This window comes from Theropithecus gelada, chromosome 2 (assembly GCF_003255815.1).
Source record: "Theropithecus gelada isolate Dixy chromosome 2, Tgel_1.0, whole genome shotgun sequence".
In the NCBI taxonomy this organism is placed as follows: Eukaryota; Metazoa; Chordata; class Mammalia; order Primates; family Cercopithecidae; genus Theropithecus; species Theropithecus gelada.
This window is the reverse complement of record NC_037669.1, coordinates 103,045,786-103,070,511: the sequence shown is the minus strand read 5'-3', so window position 1 is coordinate 103,070,511 and position 24,726 is coordinate 103,045,786. Positions and strand designations below refer to the sequence as shown.

At 35.9% G+C, this 24,726-nt stretch overlaps 1 protein-coding gene across 4 annotated transcripts in view; it reads left to right on the top strand.

Annotated features, from left to right (window-relative positions):
- Positions 1 to 24,726, top strand: part of GOLGA4 (golgin A4) — a 101,012-nt gene that overhangs the window by 59,075 nt on the left and 17,211 nt on the right. For all 4 annotated transcript variants that reach the window (XM_025376173.1, XM_025376172.1, XM_025376170.1 and 1 more), the window contains 5 exons: positions 11,312 to 11,490; positions 14,969 to 15,100; positions 17,618 to 17,773; positions 19,364 to 23,598; positions 24,194 to 24,315. In XM_025376173.1, coding sequence (XP_025231958.1) covers positions 11,312 to 11,490; positions 14,969 to 15,100; positions 17,618 to 17,773; positions 19,364 to 23,598; positions 24,194 to 24,315 — 4,824 coding nt within the window. The remainder of the gene's footprint in view (positions 1 to 11,311; positions 11,491 to 14,968; positions 15,101 to 17,617; positions 17,774 to 19,363; positions 23,599 to 24,193; positions 24,316 to 24,726) is intronic.

The window sequence follows — 24,726 nt, the reverse complement described above, 5'->3', positions numbered from 1 at the left end:
TTGAGAAAACTTCCGTTTAGAGAGAGTAGATGGCATCTTTCAGAATATAATCTTTGAAGACTTTCTAGAACCAGTTTGAGTGTTGTAAGACATTGGTTCAACAGCTTTGCTTTCAGTGAACAGAAAATCTAATGCATAGCCTCAGCTTCTCATATCAAGCCTTTCCATTTTTAGAACTGCTTTTTGTTGACTATTGTAGCCAGTAAAGAGAAAATGTTGGTAAGGGAATTAAATTTCTTTTGAAATTGGGTGTACTTAATGAGGAGATAGAAACTGATGAATAAATATCAGGTTGAAAGGGTAAATGGTGAAAGGTAGACAAAGTATATAGTTCGTTCACATGCAGGATAAAATTTTCCGTGTATATGTTCCAGTTAAACCTTTAGTTGTACAGCTTTCCTTCCCTTGCTTGCTTCTCCAAAACAGATATATTTTGTCTTTAAGTGTGATTTTCATAAACCATATTTTTATAAATATTTGATAGCCTAAAGGTTTAAAATTTTTTCTATTAATACTGTCAAAAATAAAAAATACTAAAAGAATTAAGATTTAAATTACTAATATTATTACTTTTTTGGGGGCACAATTTTGACTCACTGCAATCTCTGCCTCCTGGGTTCAAGTGATTCTCGTGCCTCAGTCTCCTGAGTAGCCGGGATTACAGATGTGTGCCACCACTGCTGGCTAATTTTTGTACTTTTAGCAGAGACGGGGTTTCACTGTGTTGGCCAGGCTGGTCTCGAACTCCCAACCTCAGGTAATCTGCCCTCCTTGGCCTTTCAAAGTGCTGGGATGACAGGCGTGAGCCACTGCGCCCTGCCAGATTTAAATTATTAATGGATATATTTATTTTGGAAAGTCTTTAGATAATAAAGTTGTAAGTGCTTTTATAGATTTCGTAAAAATTATATTTGTAGTCATAATAAAAGGGCTATGATACAAAGTTGTAACAAACTGGCTCTACATTGAAGATAATGCCTTTTACATCTATAATGAAAGCTACTTTTAGGCACACAAACTGTATTTCATTTAATAGTCTTAATTGAGTCTAAACAGAACTGTTCAAGTAGGAAGGTTCTTAGTTCAAATGTAAAGTGTGTATGCCAATTGAAAGAAAACTTCCAATTAAGCACTAAGCATAAGAAAAGGTCAGTGCATTGGGAGTTATACCTGATGTAAATGACGAGTTAATGGGTGCTGACGAGTTGATGGGTGCAGCACACCAACATGGCACAAGTATACATATGTAACAAACCTGCACATTGTGCACATGTACCCTAGAACTTAAAGTATAATAAAAAAAAAAAAAGAAAAATTCAGTGTAAAGGAAGTAGGATTTCTATAAATAGTCTGGCTATTGGAAAATTCAATTGCTCTATTTAATATTTGTTTTCTTTGTTAGATTTAAAATTCAAAGGTTAAACACATAAGAACTGATCATGTGAAGGAAACATTAATATCATTACAGCTTACTGTTAGGATTTTAGAAGTAGATATATCTACATAAAACTGTTATCTAGAAAATAAACTCTCCAAGTGCATTTTCAACTGTGAAGAAATTTAATTCTGATACTGCTAGTAATTCTTGATGTGAATATTAGTAAACAAATCACTGATTCCTTTGGCTCACTTATTCTGGATGTCAAAATCAGCTCAAGAACGTTCCCCACTACTTTTCTTGGGAAACAATCTCTTAAGCTGCTCCTCATATTTTTTTCTAGATGTATTGTGGTGCCTTTCATATGTTGGAGGACAGAGGAAATCTGAATGTCTTTGATTTTAAACAGAATGATTCTTTATTTTCTTTTTCTGTTTTTGCATGCTGGCATAAAAAGAATAATTCTATTATAAAATACTGAGACTGTGAATACGGTGGTATACTGATTTCAGGATGGTGTATCAACCTGCAGTTCTTAAGTAGTCTCCTCTCTAGTGGAAATGTTAGGCATATTTTTTGAAGTATGATAGCATAGCATTTTTGTTTTGTTAAAGATATGTATTTTAGTGTATAAAGGAAACAGAAAATAAGTTTATTGGTTATAAGCGCTTCTACAATTGTTGATAGTGTTTCTTTCTTGTTGTTACTTACGAACAGATGGTCACATCTTCTATTAACCAGATTTTAAACTTGGAAAAGTTTGGTGATTTAGCTTAAGTGCCTGATGCTGTATTTTAACTCTCCAGGAAATTATATCCTCAGTGTAGCACCAGTGTAGAATGTTAATGCTACTAAAGTTCACGCTAGTTCTTGGCTGTTCTGTGTGTGTGTGTGTGCATGTGTGTGTGTGTGTGTGTATGTGTATGTGTATCAGGATAGGAGATAGGGGTAGCTAATTATTAATGCAGTATATTACCAAAAAATTGGAAAATAGAGAAAATGACATCACTGTTGTTTTAGTAAATTTCCATGTAGTGTTTTCTCTAATTTTTATTTTTATATTATTGTAATAATACTGTACATTCAATTTTGTGTGTTCTTCTCCCCCATTTAGCATTGTTATTGACACTTTTACGTGTTGCTGAAGTACTAACATGTTTTAATGGCTGTGTCAAAGTGCATGTACATCATTTACTTGGTTATCATATCCTTACTGTTTATCATCTACATTATTTTATAGTTTTGTTACAAATACTATTGTGACAATTTTGACATATAGCTTATTAGATCTTTGAATTTTATCTCCGGATAAATTCTTAACCACAGACTTTTAGTCTTTTTAGTTAGCCACTTTTAAGTGATTTAAATATATATAGCCATTAAAAAAAAATTAACCCAGGCTACAACGTTAATCCTCCCCCCTGTTAAAATGTTTTTTCCTACAATTATGCAAAATGAATAAAATATTTTGCTTAGATTAGGAAAGTTTCTAGAGTATAGTAACTTTTGTAAACCCCGTTTCCTTTTCATGTACCTCGTCTTTGCTGAAGTTATGTGTTTTATATGATTAGTGGCATTTAAAGACCTGGACTAACTCATAACATTCTTTGCTTTTTTATTGTCATGTTGTGTTTGTGCAGGAAATATGTTTTTTTATTCATATATTCATGTTTATAGTAGAGGTCTGATATACCAAAAGCAATTCATTAGAACATATTTATTTGATGTTTGAAGGATCCTTTAACATAGTTTTATGTATTTATGTGTGTAAGATTTATGCATTTTTATATAACAAACCAAAATCACATATGTATTTAACCGCTTTGTTAGTTGCTGATAATTTATGTAACAAAGTTTTCTTGGAGTCTTAAGTCTCACAAAACATCTTATTTTTGTGCATCCACACATGCCAATAAGTGAATCATGGTGCCTTTCCCAAGCCTTGTATGAACAGGACTGGGGTAAGGGCTATTTTTTTTTCTTATCATGGGTACTTAGAATAAGCTTTACAAAGAAAATTCCATGTTTCTCAGGCAAAAAAAAAAAAAAGTATGAATTAAAGTAGATTTTAAGTATGCCATGTTAGATAAGTAATATGTACATATTTTGGCACTAAATGAATAACTGCTGGAAAAATTTATTTTAAATGGCTTTTAAAATGCAATTATTTATGTCTCCAACAATGTCACTATTACTTGAAACAGTAATTTAAAAACACATTTCTTTGGTGCAAGATTATATTTCTAATTTAATCAATGTACTTAGCTTTAGCCTAATATTTTTCAACATTTGCCTGATGTTTTCAAGGTATTTGATAGATAAATATGTATGTAAAATGTACATGAAAATCTGGGGCTGGGCGTGGTGGCTTACGCCTGAAACCCCTGCACTTTGGAATGCTGAGGCCAGGAGGTCAGGAGTTCAGCAGCCTGGCCAACATGGTGAACCCCGTCTCTACTAAAAATATAAAAATTAGCCGGGTGTGGTGGCATGTACCTGTAATCCCAGCTTACTCTGGAGGCTGAGGCAGGAGAATCACTTGAACCTGGGAGGAAGAGGTTGCAGTGAGCCGAGATCCCACCGTTGCACTCCAGTCTGGGCGACAAGAACGAAACTGTCTCAAAAAAAAAAAAAAAAAAAAAAAAAAAAAAAACCGAAAAAGAAAATTTAGATAAATTGGTAAATTTTTTGAAGGTCAAAGCATAGTCAGTTTATAGAATGAATCTCGTTACATATTTTGTAGTATGGCTTAAAATTTAGATTTCCCTTGCAAATGTAATATTTATTAAATCTCTGCAAAGGCCCTAATTTATAGATAAGCATTGCACTATCTCATTTATGCCACTGGGTGGTAGTATTTTATTTTCATTTATGTAAGCTCTAGACTAGTAGCTTGCAAACTTTTTGATCTCAGGGACCTCTTAACACTCTTAAAATTTATTGGGGATTCCAAAGAGCTTTATTTATTTGGGTTATATGTATTGATATTTACTGTATTAATAATTAAAAGTAAAAAAAATTTTTTTTTTTTTTTTTTTTTTTTGGAGACAGAGTCTCACTCTGTCGCCGAGGCTGGAGTGCAGTGACGTGATCTCAGTTCACTGCAACCTCCGCCTCCCGGGTTCAAGCAATTCTCCTGCCTCAGCCTGCCGAGTAGCTGGGACTAAAGGCATGTACCACCATGCCCAGGTAATTTTTTTGTATTTTTAGTAGAGATAGGTTTCACTGTGTTAGCCAGGATGGTTTCGAACTCCTGGCCTCGTGATCTGCACGCCTCGGCCTCCTAAAGTGCTGGGATCACAGGCATGAGGCACCGCGCCTGATTAAAAGTAAAAATTTTAACAATATTTGTTTAATTCGTTTTTAAAATAACAATTATAGACTGGGTGCAGTGGCTCATGCGTGTAATCCCAGTACTTTGGGAGGCCAAGGCAGATGGATCACTTGAGTGCCAAGGGTTTGAGAACAGCCTGGCCAACATGGCAAAACCCCATCTCTACTAAAAATACAAAAATTAGCTGGATATGGTGGCATGTGCCTGTAGTCCCAGCTACTCAGGAAGCTGAGGCAGGAGAATCGCTTGAACCCCAGGAGGTGGGGTTTGCAGTGAGCCAAGATCACGCCACTACACTCCAGCCTGGGTGACAGAACGAGACTCTGTTTCAACAATAATAATACTAATTATAGGCCGGGCATGGTGGCTCATGCCTGTAATCCCAGCACTTTGGGAGGCTGAGGCAGGCGGATTACCTGAGGTCAGGAGTTTGAGACCAGCCTGGCCAACATGGTGAACGCTGTCTCTACTAAAAATACAAAAATTAGCCAGGCATGGTGGCATACGCCTGTAATCCCAGCTATTCTGGAGGCTGAGGCAGGAGAATTGCTTGAACCTGGGATGTGGAGGTTGAAGATGGTGCCATTGCACTCCAGCCTGGCCGACAGAGCAAGACTTTATCTCAAAACAAACAAACAACAAAAAACAAACCATTTATAAATCCATTACATGTTAGCACAGGTACTTTTATGAAATCTACCTGTATTTTCTAAAATAAGGTTTAGTGTGAAGAATGGCCTTGTTTTACATTTTTGTTATCTCATTGCTTGGCTTAATACAATGCAGCTGGATTTTCATGCCTGTTTCTTCATTTAATCCGTTGTGATATATTCTTTTGGTTGAAATATATGAAGAAAATCTAGTCTTATGTAGACACGTATTTGGAAAAGGGAGGATCTCACAGATCCTCTGAAAGGGTCTCAAGACCCCAGGATCTTTGGACCACATGTTGAGAACTGCTGCTGTAGACTTTGATTTTATTTGCCAAAGAGGCTTGATGATTCAGTGGGAATTCTGATAAAATTATTTTTGTTGCTTTTTCTGTTAATTTGCATTTCATTCATTTTGTAGTGCTTTTCATTCACTCATTTTGTTTGTTTGTTTTTGCTGGGATAGAGACAGGCATTGGCTTACTTATTCATTCTTCATGTCATTAACCAGCTTGTTAGGATCATCAATTAATCTAGAGTTTAACAGCCTTTTCACACTTCTGCATTTTTGTTTATTTCCTACACTGGGAGTAGAAGTGGGTCTTCTTAACCATGTAGTAAAGTGTTCTCTGGGACAGTGTAACAAAATAGTAATGCTACATGAAATCTCATAATTCTGGCATTTCTTATTATAATTGATTAGGATACTCAGGATGAGGAGTATCCTCTAAGAGGTGCTGGAGTAGCAAAAACAATGCCACATTCTTCCTAGCTGTATCTAAGGATTAGTTATTTTATTCCCCTTTCTTACTACTTCAGCTATCTTTTTGTGAAATATTTTCTTTGTCACTTAATACCTAGCATATGCTTGGCAGTTGGTAAACAGCTGCTATGTATGTATTTGATGACTGAATGGTTGGATTATTGAGATACAGATTGCCAACCTTTCTCATTTAACCCTTATAGAGAGCGTTTGCCCATTTTTATAATTCCCATGGATGTGAGTGAACCTCATCTGAAGTGGAAAGTGAGGAGCTAGCAATAAAGGGTCTGCCCTGCATTTTACTTAACTGACAGAGGATCATACTTACAGTTCATTGAAAATTGACCTAAAAGTATTTTTAAAGTGTGTGGGTTTTTTTAAAAATAAAAATTGCCTGAGATACATTGAATTTTGCTTTGGAAGAACACAATGTGTTCTTGCAAGATTCTGTGGCAGTTCATGCTTAGCCTTCCTATTGATGTGTGTCGTGACTGTGGTTTTCCCATGCATTCTTGCATGTTGGCAGAAGACTTGTCAGCTGTGGCTGATGCACGCTTTATTTCTCCTCACTCACTTATCTTTTGTTGGGAATTTGAAAGATAAATTGTCTAGACATTTTGAACATACTTTTTTAGTACTTACATTAAAATTCTATTTTCACTTTGGAAAGAGTAGGGAATTCACTTTTATAATATTATAGGCTGTGGACGCCATTTCTGGGAGTTACAAGGTCAGGTGAGATGTTTCTGGGTAGGTAGTAAACTCTTGGTATATCCTCCTTAAACATTGTGATGAGAATCAGTGTTGGAGGCAAACTTCCTGTGAGGAAGTGGCTTCATTTGTGATAGAGTGTAGAATCCATAATGGGTTTGAAATATGTTTTCTGTGTTTGGAGATATATATATATATATATATATATATATATATATATATATATATATAATCTTAATGCCTTTCCCCACCAGTTTTTTGGCTATTTAACATTTCCTTAAAGCAGGATGGGGAGGTAGAAAGCAGTGAGTTTTGTGTCAGAAAGAAGTATAACATATTGCATTTTGTTGAGAGTTAAAAGCCATTAGTAATTGATTGGTTCAGAAATTCTGCTTTAGTAAGAAATATTATTGCCCAACGGAGCTTGATCCATGTCAGCATTCTTAGTTTTTAAAAATATTGCAAGGTAAGGATCGTTGCTTAAATCCAATTTTAAAGTTCTATCATCAGGCTTATATATTCAGGTTGATTTATCATCTGAAGGAAAAATTGGATGCTTCAGTTACCATATTTCAATGAAAGATTTCAATGGTTTCTTTCTAGGTGTGAAGTTATTTGGTTCCCTGACATGGTACTGGAAAGTAGGAGAGAGGGTTAAATTAGGATGAAAAGAACTTTGAAACCAAATCCATCCTATTTTCATCATTGTATAATGGATAATAAGGTGACTTGGACAAACTGTTTTAGTGGAGTAAACACTAAAATTAGACTCTATATAGAATAGTATCCTGAAATTTATTGAATGTGATTAGAAAACTTAATTAGCAGAAAATTATATCTAAACAGGAACTTGTGGCATGGATTTTTTGTTGTTTGAAAAGGTGAGAACATTACATTTATTTTTTATACTGTGCTGGATTCTGGAATTTTAAAAATGAAAACAAAAAAATTCACTAGATTTGACTACATAGTTTTGTTTTATTTTACTTAATTGACAAAAGGTTTTCATTTAAACTCTTATTTTGCTGAAAGGGTTTCAAAACTCTTCAGTTTCTCCAGAGCCTGATTGAAGATATTTTTGTGAATTACTCAGAAATGCTGAGATGCAATTTTATATGCTGAATAATAATGAAAAGGTACTGATGACATCTAAGTATTAAAAGACATTGATCATACCTTTTTTCATTCCCCCAGCATTTAACCTTCAACACAAACTAATTAGGCAGTAAGCACTTTGTTTCAGAATCTTTCCCATAATTAGTCACTTTACTGGACTGATTTTTTTAAGTGAGGAAACTTAATTTCTTGTTAGTAGTAAGCGTTCATTATTTCTTGACTGATTTTTTTAAGTGAGGAAACTAATTTCTTGTTAGTAGTAAGCGTTCATTATTTCTGTATTTTCTGTATGGTTGACATCAGAATTTATAGTAAAAGAATATGTAAACCAAAGACACCATTTTTGTTTCCAACATATTTATATCTGAGGATTATCATCTTGGGGTTTGCAGGCAAATGCCAGTAAAGTTAGAATAGGAATCTTTTCTTTTGTTTTTTTTTTTGAGAAGGTCTCTCTTTGTCACCTAAGCTAGAGTGCAGTGGTACAATCACTGCTCACTGCAGACTTGACCTCTCAGACTTAAGTGATTCTCCCACCTCAGCTGCTCAGAGTAGCTGAGACTACAGGTACAAGCCAACCTGCCTGGCTAATTTTTAATTTTTTTGTAGAGATGGGGTTTCACTATGTTGCCTAGGCTGGTCTTGAACTCCTGGGCTCAGGCAATCCTCCCACCTTGGCCTCCCATAGTGATGGAATTATAGGCGTGAGCCCCACTGCAGCTGGCAATAGGAATGATTTCAGCTGATTAATATTCCTTTGAAATTTAGACCTGTTTGAGTATCAGTTTTATACTTTGGGCATATAAAATAAATAAATTGGATAGATTGCTTTTTATATAAAAGATATCACTTTGGGAGGCCAACGCGACGGATCACGAGGTCAGGAGTTTGAGACCAGCCTGGCCAATATGGTGAAACCCTGTCTTTACTAAAAATACAGAAATTAGCTGGGCGTGGTGGTGGGCACCTGTAGTGCCAGCTACTCTGGAGGCCAAGGCAGGAGAATCGCTTGAACCTGGGAGGCAGAGGTTGCGGGGAGCCGAGATCGTGCCCACTGCACTCTAGCCTGGGTGACAGAATGAGACTCCGTCTCAAAAGAAAAAAAATATATATGGTTGTCAGATAAATTACTTTTTAAATGATTGAACAAACTAAGTTGCATTTCCCAGTTGTTACCAGAATTCACTCTTCTCTTGGCAATTTTGCCTTTGAGAAAATGCTTTAGAATAAATGTTTGTCTTCAGGTTTGCAATTCCTGTACCCAAACCACTGTGTTAAACCAAATTGTTAATGAAGGCCTTTTCTCCTGAGCTGCCATAGGTTGAAGTTCCCACATTTCTTATACCACTGGAAGTGAAAATGTTATATGTGCCAATAAACGACTGTCTCCCTGGGGCATATGTTTCTTGGTAGGATTACAAACCCATCTTGAAAACTGAGTTTTGTTTATAATCCATCTCAATGGTAGAGGGAAGTCTGGAGACTTCTGTGAGGACTAAAGGAAATAATCTAGGATGGCAGTAGCAGTAGGACTTTCCTAGGGTATCATTATGCTAATAATGCGTGTGTGTGTGTGTGTGCATGCATACATACATATACAACCCACATATATGTATAAAGGCATATACAGATCCTCCTTGACTTATGATAGGGTTAGAACTTGATAAATTAATTGTAAGTTGAAAATATCAGTATCAACTTGTAAAGGTCTTATCCAGACATAACTTTATTATTAAGTGGAGGAGTGTACTGAATGTGTATTGCTTTTGCACCGTTGTGAAGTTGACAGATCCAAGAGCATCATAAATCAGGGACCATCTGTGTACACAAATACACGTAAACACACACATATGTATTTTGTTTGTTTGTTTGGGGACAAAGTCTTGCTCTGTTGGGCAAGCTGGAGTGCAGTGGCACCATCTCAGCTCACTGCAGCCTCCGTCTCCCAGACTCAAGTGATTCTACTGTCTCCAGCCTCCCGGGTAGCTGGGACTACAGGAGTGTGCTACCACACACTCAGGCTAATTTTTGTATTTTTAGTAGAGATGGGGTTTCACCGTGTTGGCCAGGCTGGTCTTGAACTCCTGACCTCAGGTAATTCACCTGCCTCAGCCTCCAAAAGTGCTGGGATTACAGGTGTGAGCCACTGTGCCCAGTCACATGTATGTATTTTCGGTGCCAAGTTACACACCTGTTGCACCCGTCCTATCTGATTTTGTTTGATAATGTTGAGCTGTTTGGCCTCTTTAAAGACCTGGCCAGATGCAGTGTCTCATGCCTGTAATCCCAGCACTTTGGGAGGATAAGGTGGGTGGATCACTTGAGGTCAGGAGTTTGAGACCATTTTGGACAATATGGTGAAACTGCATCTCTACTAAAAATACAAAAATTAGTCAGGCATGGTGGTGCATGCCTGTGGTCCCAGCTACTTGGGAGGCTGAGGCAGGAGTATTGCTTGAACCCAGGAGGCGGAGGTTGTAGTGGGCTGAGATTGCACCACTGCACCCCAGCCTGGGTGACAGAGCAAGATTCCGTCTCAAACACACACACACACACACACACACACACACACACACACACACACTCTCTCTCTCTCTCTCTCTCTCTCTCTCTCTCTCTCTCTCACGAAAAAAACCCTGCTACTCTAGCCAAGATGATTATTTTTGCAGAGTCTGAATTCTTCCTTATCTTACCCAAAAACCCCCTGCTGTGGTAGTGCCTTTCTATAATACTGTTGAATCAGGTAAAGATTTCTTTCCAGTCACCTGGAAACAGCTCTGGTTTGAAACTTATACAGATAGTAAGTTTCATTTCAAAATATTCAGCCAGTAAATATTTAAAAAAGTAACAAAAATCTCTGCTCTTTTATTATATAGTTAAGAAGTTTTTAAAAATAAAATATGCCTAAGAATAGTTTTTCCGTTCTTAAAAGTGTCATAGTGAGTATATAATAGTATTACATAATTATTGATGATAAGAACTATAGAGCAAACAAAAAGCAATTGAAATTACACAGTACAGAAATAGGGACAAGTCTTCATTTCTTTAAATTTACTATCCATAAAGAAACTGGTAGAGAATGGAGAGCCTTCAGTCATTTATTTTTTCCAAACTTCTAAACTTAGACTCATATAAACAGTCTTAATATCCTAATCCAGAACTGAGTGACAAATTGGTTTTGGTGACTGAACATTTCTTGTGGCTTTGTTGAACTACTCCAATATCTCTTGGCTTAGAACAGTGATGAGTTTTTAAAGCTGTCCTGCTACTGCTGCTCTTAGTTCTCAAAAATTGAATGTAAAACACTTTAGCTCAGTGATATTTCTTGAGATACTTGTTTTCTGCTGTTTTCATTATAGCTTTTGAGGAACTTGAAAAAGCTTTGAGTACAGCCCAAAAAACAGAGGAAGCACGGAGAAAACTGAAAGCAGAAATGGATGAACAAATAAAAACTATCGAAAAAACAAGTGAGGAGGAACGCATCAGTCTTCAACAGGAATTAAGTCGGGTGAAACAAGAGGTTGTTGATGTAATGAAAGTAAGAATAATTCTGTAATGAAATGGGCTACAACAAATTTGAAATTTAAGTGTATTTTTCCTTACACTCTTTGACTGTAAAGAAGAATTTGTTTGTATTTTAGACATTGACTGTTTCCTGATATTCAGGATATAGTACAAATTTTGATAGATAAATGCATTTAATCCTTAGGTAATTCTTTGGAACCTTTTAAGCTTTGCTTTCTCTCCAGTGGACTATGTTATAAACTGAGATGTGCCTTAACTGTTCTGTGGCTCCCTGACGCTTAGGCACCTTGAAGATAGGCTACTTAGCTGCTTCAGTAGCATATCCTCCAAAGAACTTGGCCAAGAAGGTACTTGCCTAGTATGTGTTGAGGGAATGAGGGAGTAGTAACTGAGGGACTAGATTGTTTAAATGTTTTAAAGGATCATTATTACTTAATGTTCTGGTTACTCTTAATATAGATAGACCGTACTTTAAAAGTTAGCTTTTTGGAAAGATCTCTTAGAAATTAATGAATTTTTAAAATCCCACAGATTTTCAATTTTTCAGAAATATGAACATGTCATCATCATGGCCCCTCCGTGCTCCCAGCTTCCTTCCTCACCCATTTTTTTCTGCTTTGTTTTTTTGCTTGTTTTTCCTCCTGTCATGTTTGCCTTTCTTGCCACGTTGCTCATTTTATACTATTTCTTTACTGACTCCCCATTTATATTCTTGATATTTCATTATGGCCACTAAAATTGCTCAAGATAAATTATAGATCTGAATAGATGAGGCTTGGATTTCAGAGTTGCAGTATGTATTTCTATAACTCATGGTAAGGTTTCTGTGATTTTACTTATGAGTGCATAACAAGCATTGAGGGGGGCAAATTATATTTCTTTTCATTTTCTTCTTCCTGCTGAACTGTAGGTAATTTTCAAAGTAGAAATTATTTGTGGCCAATTATTGGATATATAAGGCTTTAACTATAACTGCCTAACTGTATTATAAGTTTTGAAGTAGTCATATGATGTGATAAGTAATGTTACCATGGACTCCAACAACTTAAAAATAATGTATTATTTTGAAAGGTAATAATATAGACATATGGTATAAAAATCAGAGGATATAAAGTATATAGTGAAAAGATTCCCCTGTTTTCCCACAGAAAAGTGCTGTTTTCCTTTTTGAATATATTTCCCATAGATAGCCTGTGTATATAATTTCTCTTTTCTCCTCTAATTTTTTTTCTTTTCCTTATAGATGGGTTTATTAGGCTTCCTTTAAATGGTATCTGGATTTTTTTTTTTTAACTTAAAAACCACATGGTTAATCCTGACATCATTTTTAAAAATTCAGTTTTTTCTTTTTTTAAACACAAAAGATAGCATGTTATATAGAATGTTCTATATTTTGCTTTTCCACTTAATAATCTTTCTAGGAGATTGTTCCTTAGCCATTGGTAGTTGATAATTCATAGTGATACCCCATTTATTTTAAAGGCTGCTCAAGATTTCATTGTATGAATGTCCTGTAATTTAATCAGTTTCCTATTGATAGATACTTAGATTGTTTTCTGTTTTTGCTATTGCAAATTATCACTTTTTTTTTTTCTGAGACAGAGTCTTGCTCTGTCACCCAGACTGGGGTGCAATGGTGCAATCTCGATTCACTGCATCCTCTGCCACCCAGGTTCAAGTGATTCTCCTGCCTCAGCCTCCTGAGTAGCTGGGATTACAGGCGTGTGCCATCATGCCTAGCTAATTTTTGTATTTTTAATAGAGATGGGGTTTCACCACGTTGGCCAGGCTGGTCTCAAACTCCTGACCTCAGGTGATCCACTTGCCTCGGCCTCTCAAATTGTTGGGATTATAGGCATGAGCCACTGTGCCTGGCCTGTGAATATTCTTATCCATACTTGTTCACATTTGTATTTCTTTAGGGTAGATGACTACAAGTGGACTATTACTCAAGCAAAGACTATACGTATTTTTAATTGTTGCCTAGTTGCTATGAGGTCTGTGGAGGACAATTTATACCCTCACAAGCAATGTATTAGAATATGTTTCCCCCCTCATAAAGATGGCATTATCTAACTTTATCTTTCCAACTTTATACGTTAAAAAAATTATCATTCTAATATATATAATTCCTACCTGTATGATAAACGTATTTTTCCTATTTAAGTTATTTGCCCAAATCCTTGACTCACTTTTCTATTGGGCTATTGGTCTTTTATTGATTTGTAGAAGCTCTTTGTTTATGAGAATTAGCCCTTTGGACATAGGTCCTTTTAGCCAAATAGTTTTCTCAGTTTGTTATTTGTTGACTTTACAACTTGTTTTTGTAGAAATTTTTTTTTTCCTTGTAGTTGAATTTATAAGGCTTTTCTTTAAATGCTATCTGGATTTTTTTTTTTTTTAAACACATATTCAGTCCTGAGATAATTTTTTAAAATTTGATTTTTTCTTCTGGCACTTTCATGCTTTCATTTTTTTTTACTGTTAACATCTTTGATCCAACTGAAATTTATTTAGTGTAAGGAATGAGATAAGGATTCAACTTAAATTTTTCCTAGATGGCTACTAAATGGTCTCTAAATGATTTATTTAGTAATCCACATTTCTCCCTCCGATATGCCATATTATCTTCTTTTTTTGTTTGTTTTTTTTTTTGTGGAGACTGGGTCTCCCTATTTTGTCCAGGCCAGTCTTGAACTCCTGGGCTCAAGCTGTCCTCCTGCCTTGGCCTCCCAAAGTGCTGGGATTATAGGCATAAGCCACCATGCCCTGCCCATGTTATCTTTAATACACACTAAATTATTAAAGTATTAAATGTGAGGTTTTTTTTCCTTCATTTTCTGTGCTGTTCTATTGCTTTGTCTGACCATGTGCAGCTGTTTACTCTAATTTTATAATATGCTATTTGGTAGCTGCTTCTTATTACTCTTATTTCTTGGAATAGTGTTTGTTATTCTTCCATGTTTATTTTGTCCAGTGGGCTCCCCCATTCTGGTTTTTTTTAATATATTAACTTTTTAGATTTATATAAGGAGATTTGACATTTTTATGAGATTGAGGTTTCCTATCCAAAAAAAAGAACAAGGCCTGTACCTTTTAATAAATAGTACAAGCCTGGAAAGCTGGGCATAATTTGATTGGTGCAGCCAGGGCGCACCTTCACCAGTGTAGTGCCCTCTCTGAGAGCATCCTTATTCCTCAGCTGTGCTCCCCTATCCTGACTTGTAGGGAACATCCCTGCAAGATGTGGAAATGAAGTCTATTGCAGCAGCAGCAGCACTTGTCTTAAAATAAGAGGAAAACTACTGGTTATTCTTTTAACTATCATGGCTTTTATGACTTTGATCTGTGTAGGAAATGTGTTTTAGGAGGAATATAATTTTTTTCTTCTTAAAAAGTTATTAGTTTGAGTAAATTATAATAGTATTTAGTTGTGGAGTTACATATTTTATTCTGGGTGTCCTTATATTATCTATATGGCTCATTTTCAGAAATCCTCAGAAGAACAAATTGCTAAGCTACAGAAGCTTCATGAAAAGGAGCTGGCCAGAAAAGAGCAGGAACTGACCAAGAAGCTTCAGACCCAAGAAAGGGAATTTCAGGAGCAAATGAAAGTGGCTCTTGTAAGTGCCTATTTTTTTTTTTCTGCTCTAGATATACTTCTCAGAGTTACAAAGTTATCATCCTCTCACCGTTGCATTCCAGTTAGAGGTCAGACTACTGGCAGCCTTGACGTTTGGGTATAAAGAGAGGATAGGGAGTAGGCAAGCTGTCAGAGCTTATTAGCTTGGTATTATGTGAAAATTAAATTTACTGATCTAACACACTTTCTTTCTTTCTTTTTCTTTTTTTTTTTGAGATGGAGTCTCGCCCTATCGCCTAGGCTGGAGTGCAGTGGTGAGATCTCGGCTCACTGCAGCCTGTATAATCTCCATCTCCCCAGTTCAAGTGATTCCCTTGCCTCAGCCTCACAAGTAGCTGGGACTGCAGGTGCACACCACCAAGCTCAGCTAATTTTTATTTTTTTACTTTTAGTAGAGATGGGGTTTCACCATGTTGGCCAGGCTGGTCTTGAACTCCTGACCTCAAGTGATCCACCCACATTGGCCTCCCAAATTGTTGGGATTACAGGCGTGAGCCACTGTGCTTGGCCACACTTTCTTTTTAAAACATTTAAAAATTTTTAACAATTTCTTTCAATATTTATAGTTCTCTTTCATTGTCAATATTCAGTATAACTAACACACTTTCATTAAGCAGTTTGTTTGTCCGTCCCTCCCACCTGGCAGTAGGCTATGATTAGGGACAAGAAAAGGAGAAGATAGATTAATTGAACTAGTGACTGCATAATTCAAGAAGAGAGTGCATAATTCAAGAACAGTGTCAAAAATCTCATCAGACTGAGTGTACCCAGAGCTCAAGTCTGAGAAAATTTTGGCTGAGTTGTATTTTACAGAAGAAGAAATAAAAATGGCCAAGTAATTTTTATTTTAAGTGGAATAATTTCAGTACTAATTTTCAGTCCATATGATGGCTTAAAAAATAGAGTTAAATTTAAAAACTTCCTGAACTAACAAAAACCAGAAAAGCAGATTGAGATTTTTGTTGAAAGATTTTTTAAAATAGCGTAATTTGAAAGTTTAAAACAAAAAATATTTTTCTGCACTTATGAAAGCCTTTTACATAAGTTGCCATAAAAAAGTGTTAGTGACAAAAATGTAATACGTTTTTGTATGAAGTTATTATCCATAAGATAATATGTGTAACTCAAAAATGCTTTCAGTGTAAAAGGATAATAAATAGTATTTTAGATTTTAATCGTCTTTCTTACATATATTGTTGTTTTCACTCTTAGTTGCTTCTGGGGCCCCGAGAATTTCTAGCAGCAGTGATTCTTGAATTGAGTTAACAGGTTCTCTAACCTGCTTTGTGGGGGCACATGGATTTACAGTATGATTGGGTGTCTGTGGTCATGAAATTTACACATATATGGCCACATACTTGTTTTCTTTGTTGATCCAGAAAAGAATTAAAGCATTTTACAAGAATACTTAACTGTAACAGTACAACATAAATTAAAAATAGGGGCAAAAAATTAAGGAACAAAGTGGGAAATAAATAACACTAAAAATGCCTGTCACAAGGGCCTACTCTGAGTTTTCATGCTGGGGTAATTGACCTTTGGGGACACTGAGCCAGCCTTCATATACACATGTGTGGGTACCTGTGCCTACCCTTTTCTTAATTCAGTGGACTATTAAAATTTCCTCCTTTATGGGCATATAGAGATATATTTAAAATATAGTTTACATTAAATAATATATTTAAATGGATATTTTAAAATCAATGCTATGGAAACTAATATTTTCTTATCAACCTACTCATAATATGGTACAAAATCTTTCCTTAATTAAAGTAGTGCACTTTACTTGAGTACAGTGAACTGAAAGTATTGCCGTTGGCAATATCTGCTCTAAGCAATAAGTATAGATAAGTACACTTGTCTTAATTGGAGTTCAGTTAAGAAATTAACATTTAATATGTTAATCGACCGTTAAAAATACTCTCTAAAGCTTCTCTTCTCAAAACACTAAACACTTTAAATTGAATATTGATACATGGTAAGGACAATCAGAGAAGCTTTTAAGTATTAGTAGGGTGGTAGAACCAATGTAGCTTTGTTTTATAGATATTGTCTTGATCTTACCCATATATTGACAAGTAATCTTCTGATTTCAATTTGATTTTCCATGTGGGGTCCCTTTCTGAATGACGTATTTCTCACAAACTGTATAAACTTAAATCTAGTTTCTAGACCTAGAGTAGAAATACCGAACTCTGGTGACCTTTCACATTCAGCAGTGTTTTGTAAAACATTTAAGTAGTGGAAAAATAGCAGACATAGTGGGGTTATTGGAACATAATTTTTCATATCAGTAATAATTGTGGCAATTACCCCACTGGAAAAGCCATAGTGCCTTGTTTGTATAGACTAGAGCATGGGAGGAGAGAGATGATGACATTACCTATCCAACAGGACTGGGTGCAGATCAAAAGAAATGAATGATTCCTGGGGAAGTACTTTGTGAATGCTGAAGATTTATATGCATTTAGGGTGGTATTAATTATTTTTGGCACAGGAAAAGAGTCAATCAGAATATTTGAAGATCAGCCAAGAAAAAGAACAGCAAGAATCTTTGGCCCTAGAAGAGTTAGAGTTGCAGAAAAAAGCAATCCTCACAGAAAGTGAAAATAAACTTCGGGACCTTCAGCAAGAAGCAGAGACTTACAGAACTGTAAGTTTTAATGATACTCAGATTCTGGAGTTGTGAAACTATTTGCATATGAAAATTTGTTATCTCTCTAGTCAGTAAAAAGTTTCAAAGATTACTGGATTAGATTTATGTATACGTGCCCTTCATTTTTAGATAGTGTGAGCTATGCATGGGAGTGGATTTGGCTTTGGGCTCTGTTTATTACATGGTGCTCCTGGTTCTGCCTTTAGCTAGCTGTATTTCTGTCAACCACTGAGTCTGCCGCTTTTCACTGACCCTGCAGCATCTCCATTGCATGCTCATCCTTGATGTCTAGGAAGTGGGCTCATTTTGTAGGCAGTACTTGTTCTGGCACCTTCCTGCTTGTCCAGGTTTATCTTATGCCATGTCCTGAACGTAATCCAGTCTCTGCTTATATCACAGTTTAATTACACTAGTGTGTTGTTTTGCATTTGGTTTCCCCAGTTTTTCCATACTAAACATAGTCCTGTAATGAACATATTTGTATATATGTCTCAGAGTGTACATTTTAAAGACCCTGTCTGACCCTTTCCTTAGCAGTATTTGAAATGTACAACCTGTTTTGAAAACTGACGATGTTTAGACTTGTTAGCTTTTTTCCTCTGATTTAGATAGTAAAACAGCCATACTTCTTACTCATAGTTCTAAACCATCCTTAGTTTTTCCATTACTAACACTTACAAAAGGTTCCATGGTGGGTGAAATGGACACTTAGGAGGCCTAGATCTTCTACTTGTTAGCTTTTTAATTTAATTGTACTTTAATTTCATCACCTGTCTCATGAAGAGATTAGATTCAGTAATTCCTTAGGACCCTAGGACCTTTCCAGCTCTGACATTTTGTGGGTCTGCCTTACTTAACTCCTTCAGAGTCAAAATTACATTTTCATGAGATAATAATAATCTTTGTTAAAATTTGTGCAAGTTCCTTCTTTTTGAAAAAAGAAAGAACCTTCTAAATGATAGTTTTGAAGGTGGAAAAATCATACGTTCTTTTTCTTCTAAAATTATGAGAATAATAAAATAGTATGTAGGCTGGAACTATGAGTTGGGTTAAGCATATAATCTTTTCTTTTCTTTTCTTTTTTTTGTTGTTTTTTTTGTTTGTTTTTCAAGATAGTCTTGCTTTGTTGCCCAGGCTGGAGTGTAGTGGCACGATCTCGGCTCGCTGCAGCCTCTGCCTCCTGGGTTCAAGGGATTCCCCAACCTCAGCCTCCTGAGTAGCTGGGACTACAGCCGCACGCTACCCCGCCTGGCTAATTTTTGTATTTTTTTCGTAGAGACGGGGCTTTACCATGTTGGCCAGGCTGGGTCTCAAACTCCCGGCTTCAAGTGATCTACTCTCCTTGGCCTCCCAGAGTGCTGGGATTACAGGCGTGAGCCACCGTGCCTGGCCATAATCTTTTCTTTGTTATATGATTCCTTTAGTAATTGAGCACAGATTCTTTGTCCTTTCTAGTGTTTGGTATGATATATTAAGCTATTTATGTAAATTTTGATCTTCAGGTAGGTGGTAGACATCATGTCTGTGTATCATTGCTAATAGGTAAGTACGTACTTTAATAAAAATGCATCTGTTTTTAATTAACAGAGAATTCTTGAATTGGAAAGTTCTTTGGAAAAAAGCTTACAAGAAAACAAAAATCAGTCAAAAGATTTGGCTGTTCATCTGGAAGCTGAAAAAAATAAGCACAATAAGGAGATTACAGTCATGGTTGAAAAACACAAGACAGAATTGGAAAGCCTTAAGCATCAGCAGGATGCCCTTTGGACTGAAAAACTCCAAGTCTTAAAGCAACAATATCAGACAGAAATGGAAAAACTTAGGGAAAGGTGTGAACAAGAAAAAGAAACATTGTTGAAAGACAAAGAGATTCTCTTCCAGGCCCACATAGAAGAAATGAATGAAAAGACTTTAGAAAAGCTTGACGTGAAACAAACAGAACTAGAATCATTATCTTCTGAACTGTCAGAGGTATTAAAAGCCCGTCACAAGCTAGAAGAGGAACTTTCTGTTCTGAAAGATCAAACAGATAAAATGAAGCAGGAATTAGAGGCCAAGATGGATGAACAGAAAAATCATCACCAGCAGCAATTTGACAGTATCATTAAAGAACACGAGGTATCTATCCAGAGGACTGAGAAGGCATTAAAAGATCAAATTAATCAACTTGAGCTTCTGTTGAAGGAAAAGGACAAGCATTTGAAAGAGCATCAGACTCATGTAGAAAATTTAGAGGCAGATATTAAAAGGTCTGAAGGGGAACTCCAGCAGGCATCTGCTAAGCTGGATGTTTTTCAGTCTTACCAGAGTGCCACACATGAGCAGACAAAAGCATATGAGGAACAGTTGGCCCAATTGCAGCAGAAGTTGTTGGATTTGGAAACAGAAAGAATTCTTCTTACCAAACAGGTAGCTGAAGTTGAAACACAAAAGAAAGATGTTTGTACTGAGTTAGATGCTTACAAAATCCAGGTGCAGGACTTAATGCAGCAACTTGAAAAACAGAATAGTGAAATGGAGCAAAAGGTAAAATCTTTAACCCAAGTCTATGAGTCCAAACTTGAAGATAGTAACAGAGAACAGGAACAGACAAAACAAATCTTGGTGGAAAAGGAAAATACGATTTTACAAATGAGAGAAGGACAGAAGAAAGAAATTGAGATACTCACACAGAAATTGTCAGCCAAGGAGGACAGTATTCATATTTTGAATGAGGAATATGAAACCAAATTTAAAAACCAAGAAAAAAAGATGGAAAAAATTAAGCAGAAAGCAAAGGAGATGCAAGAAACGTTAAAGAAAAAATTACTGGATCAGGAAGCCAAACTTAAGAAAGAGCTTGAAAATACTGTTCTAGAACTTAGTCAGAAAGAAAAACAGTTTAATGCCAAAATGCTGGAAATGGCACAGGCTAACTCAGCTGGAATCAGTGATGCAGTGTCAAGACTGGAAACAAACCAAAAGGAACAAATAGAAAGTCTTATAGAGGTTCATCAGCGAGAACTCAATGATGTCATATCAATCTGGGAAAAGAAACTTAATCAGCAAGCTGAAGAACTTCAGGAAATACATGAAATCCAATTACAGGAAAAAGAACAAGAGGTAGCAGAACTGAAACAGAAGATCCTCCTATTTGGGTGTGAAAAAGAAGAGATGAACAAGGAAATAACATGGCTGAAGGAAGAAGGTGTTAAGCAGGATACAACATTAAATGAATTACAGGAACAGTTAAAGCAGAAGTCTGCCCATGTGAATTCTCTTGCACAAGATGAAACTAAACTGAAAGCCCACCTTGAAAAGCTGGAGGTTGACTTGAATAATTCTCTGAAGGAAAATACTTTTCTTCAAGAGCAGCTAGTTGAACTGAAGATGCTGGCAGAAGAAGATAAGCGGAAAGTTTCTGAGTTGACTAGCAAGTTGAAAACCACAGATGAAGAATTCCAGAGTTTGAAATCTTCACATGAAAGCAGTAACAAAAGCTTAGAGGACAAGAGCTTGGAATTTAAAAAACTGTCTGAGGAACTAGCGATTCAGCTAGATATTTGCTGTAAGAAAACCGAAGCCTTATTAGAAGCTAAAACAAATGAGCTAATCAACATTAGTAGTAGTAAAACTAATGCCATTCTCTCTAGGATTTCTCATTGTCAGCACCATACAACTAAAGTTAAGGAGGCACTGTTAATTAAAACTGGCACAGTTTCTGAATTAGAAGCACAGCTTAGACAGTTGACAGAGGAACAGAATGCACTAAATATTTCTTTTCAACAGGCTACTCATCAGTTAGAAGAAAAAGAAAATCAAATTAAGAGCATGAAGGCTGATATTGAAAGTCTTGTAACAGAAAAGGAAGCCTTACAGAAGGAAGGAGGCAATCAGCAACAGGCTGCTTCTGAAAAGGAGTCTTGTATAACACAGTTGAAGAAAGAGTTGTCTGAAAACATCAATGCTGTCACACTGATGAAAGAAGAGCTTAAAGAAAAAAAAATTGAGATTGGCAGTCTTAGTAAACAACTAACTGATTTGAATGTTCAACTTCAAAATAGTATCAGCCTATCCGAAAAAGAAGCAGCCATTTCATCACTAAGAAAGCAGTATGATGAAGAAAAACATGAATTGCTGGATCAGGTGCAAGATTTATCTTTAAAAGTTGATACTCTGAGTAAAGAGAAAATTTCTGCTCTTGAGCAGGTAGATCACTGGTCCAATAAATTCTCAGAATGGAAGAAGAAAGCGCAGTCAAGATTTACACAGCATCAAAACACTATTAAAGATTTGCAGATTCAGCTTGAGTTAAAATCAAAGGAAGCTCATGAAAAGGATGAGAAGATAATTTTATTGAAGGAAGACCTTGATCAACAAAATAAAAGATTTGATTGTTTAAGGGGTGAAATGGAAGACAAGAAGAGCAAGATGGAGAAAAAGGAGTGTAATTTAGAAACAGAGTTAAAGACTCAAACAGCAAGAATTATGGAATTAGAGGACCATATTACCCAGAAAACGATTGAAATAGAGTCCTTAAATGAAGTTCTTAAAAATTACAATCAACAAAAGGATATTGAACACAAAGAATTGGTTCAGAAACTTCAACATTTTCAAGAGTTAGGAGAGGAAAAGGACAACAGGGTTAAAGAAGCTGAAGAAAAAATCTTAACCCTTGAAAACCAAGTTTATTCCATGAAAGCTGAACTTGAAACTAAGAAGAAAGAATTAGAACATGTGAATTTAAGTGTGAAAAGCAAAGAGGAGGAGTTAAAGGCATTGGAAGATAGGCTTGAGTCAGAAAGTGCTGCAAAATTAGCAGAGTTGAAGAAAAAAGCTGAACAAAAAATTGCTGCCATTAAGAAGCAGTTGTTATCTCAAATGGAAGAGAAAGAAGAGCAGTATAAAAAAGGTACAGAAAGCCATTTGAGTGAGTTAAATACAAAATTGCAGGAAAGAGAAAGGGAAGTTCACATCTTGGAAGAAAAACTTAAGTCAGTGGAAAGTTCACAATCAGAAACATTAATTGTACCCAGATCAGCAAAAAATGTGGCAGCATGTACTGAACAAGAAGAAGCAGATTCCCAAGGCTGTATGCAGAAGACACATGAAGAAAAAATCAGTGTTTTACAAAGAAATTTAACTGAAAAAGAAAAGCTATTGCCGAGGGTAGGGCAGGAAAAAGAAGAAACCATTTCTTCTCATTCTGAAATGCAGTGCAAATACCAGGAGCTCTTAATAAAGCTAGAAAATGCTGAGGCAAAGCAACATGAAGATCAAGTTATGATAGGTCATCTTCAAGAAGAACTTGAAGAAAAAAACAAGAAATATTCCTTGATAGTATCCCAGCATGTGGAAGAAGAAGGTAAAAATAACATACAGGCAAAGCAAAACTTGGAAAATGTGTTTGACGATGTCCAGAAAATCCTCCAGGAGAAGGAACTAACCTGTCAAATCTTGGAGCAAAAGATAAAAGAGCTGGATTCCTGCTTAGTAAGACAGAAAGAAGTACATAGAGTTGAAATGGAAGCGTTGACCTCAAAATATGAAAAATTACAGGCTTTACAACAGATGGATGGAAAAAATAAACCCACAGAATTTTTGGAAGAAAACACTGATGAAAAGTCCAAATCACATTTGGTCCAACCCAAATTGCTTAGTAACATGGAAGCCCAGCACAATGACCTGGAGTTTAAATTAGCAGGGGCAGAACGGGAGAAACAGAAACTGGGCAAGGAGGTTGTTAGACTGCAGAAAGACCTTCGAATGTTGAGAAAGGAACATCAGCAAGAATTGGAAATACTAAAGAAAGAATATGAACAAGAAAGGGAAGAGAAAATCAAGTAAGTTTTATATCAGCTTGAATATTTTTATGGCAATCCTTAATGAAGTCTCCTTTTTTGTGTGTGTGCCTAATACAGTTATTTTAAATTATTTGGGTAAGTTTCACCAGCCCAAAGTATTAAACATAAATCCAGTATGTTAAATATGAGGAGAAGTAAAAACAATTTAGGGCAAGTGACAGTGTTATTCCATGTCCATTTAGGGGAGAAAAACCTTTTCTTGTGTACAAGATTCTGGTTATTAGGGACATATCCAAGTAATTATTTTCTTTTCGTTTCATTGTTTTTAGTATTAGCAGTATTATTATATAACATAGATGTGTTTTGGAAAAAAATTAAAATGGAAAACAAAAAATTCTGTGGTCCCTAGGACCACTCCCTTAGAGGTAATCATAGTTGATGTGTCCTTCCAGAAGCGTTTTCTGTACCTGGACACACAACACACACACACACACACACTCACTCTCTCTCTCTCTCTCTCTCTCACAAAAATGTTTTCATACAGTGAACTCAATGCACTGTTTTGAAGACCAGGTAGTTCCTTGCAGCTTGTTCTTTGTGTGGCCACAGTTAACTGTAAAGTTTTGTTCCTCAGACAGGAGCAGGAAGATCTTGAACTGAAGCACAACTCCACATTAAAACAGCTGATGAGGGAGTTTAATACGCAGCTGGCACAAAAGGAGCAAGAGCTGGAAATGACCATAAAAGAAACTATCAGTAAGTAAAAGTTTAAGTTCCAGAAGGAACAATTATATCAGCGGAGGCTATAATTTAAGCTTATTGTTTTTGCACTTTGTGGTAAGTGCATTAAGTCATTAAACTGGAGAAGAAATAATCTTTGCCCAATAACATTCTCTATTGGGAACCTGCCCTGCCTGGCAATGACTTACCTTAAGGAGAGGGGGAGCAGGTAAAACAATCGGAAAATATTAGCTAAATAATTACCTTGTAAAGACACTTTTGCTCAGGGAAAGGAAACGTTTGATCACTGTTGAGTTAGATGTCTCATTAAACATCTTACAATGCTTATATAAAATTAAATATCATCAAAATTAATTGGAATGAGAATTGTTACTGAAACTGAGATGTAAATATTAACTCTTGACTAATGTGTTTTCTTGCCTGTGT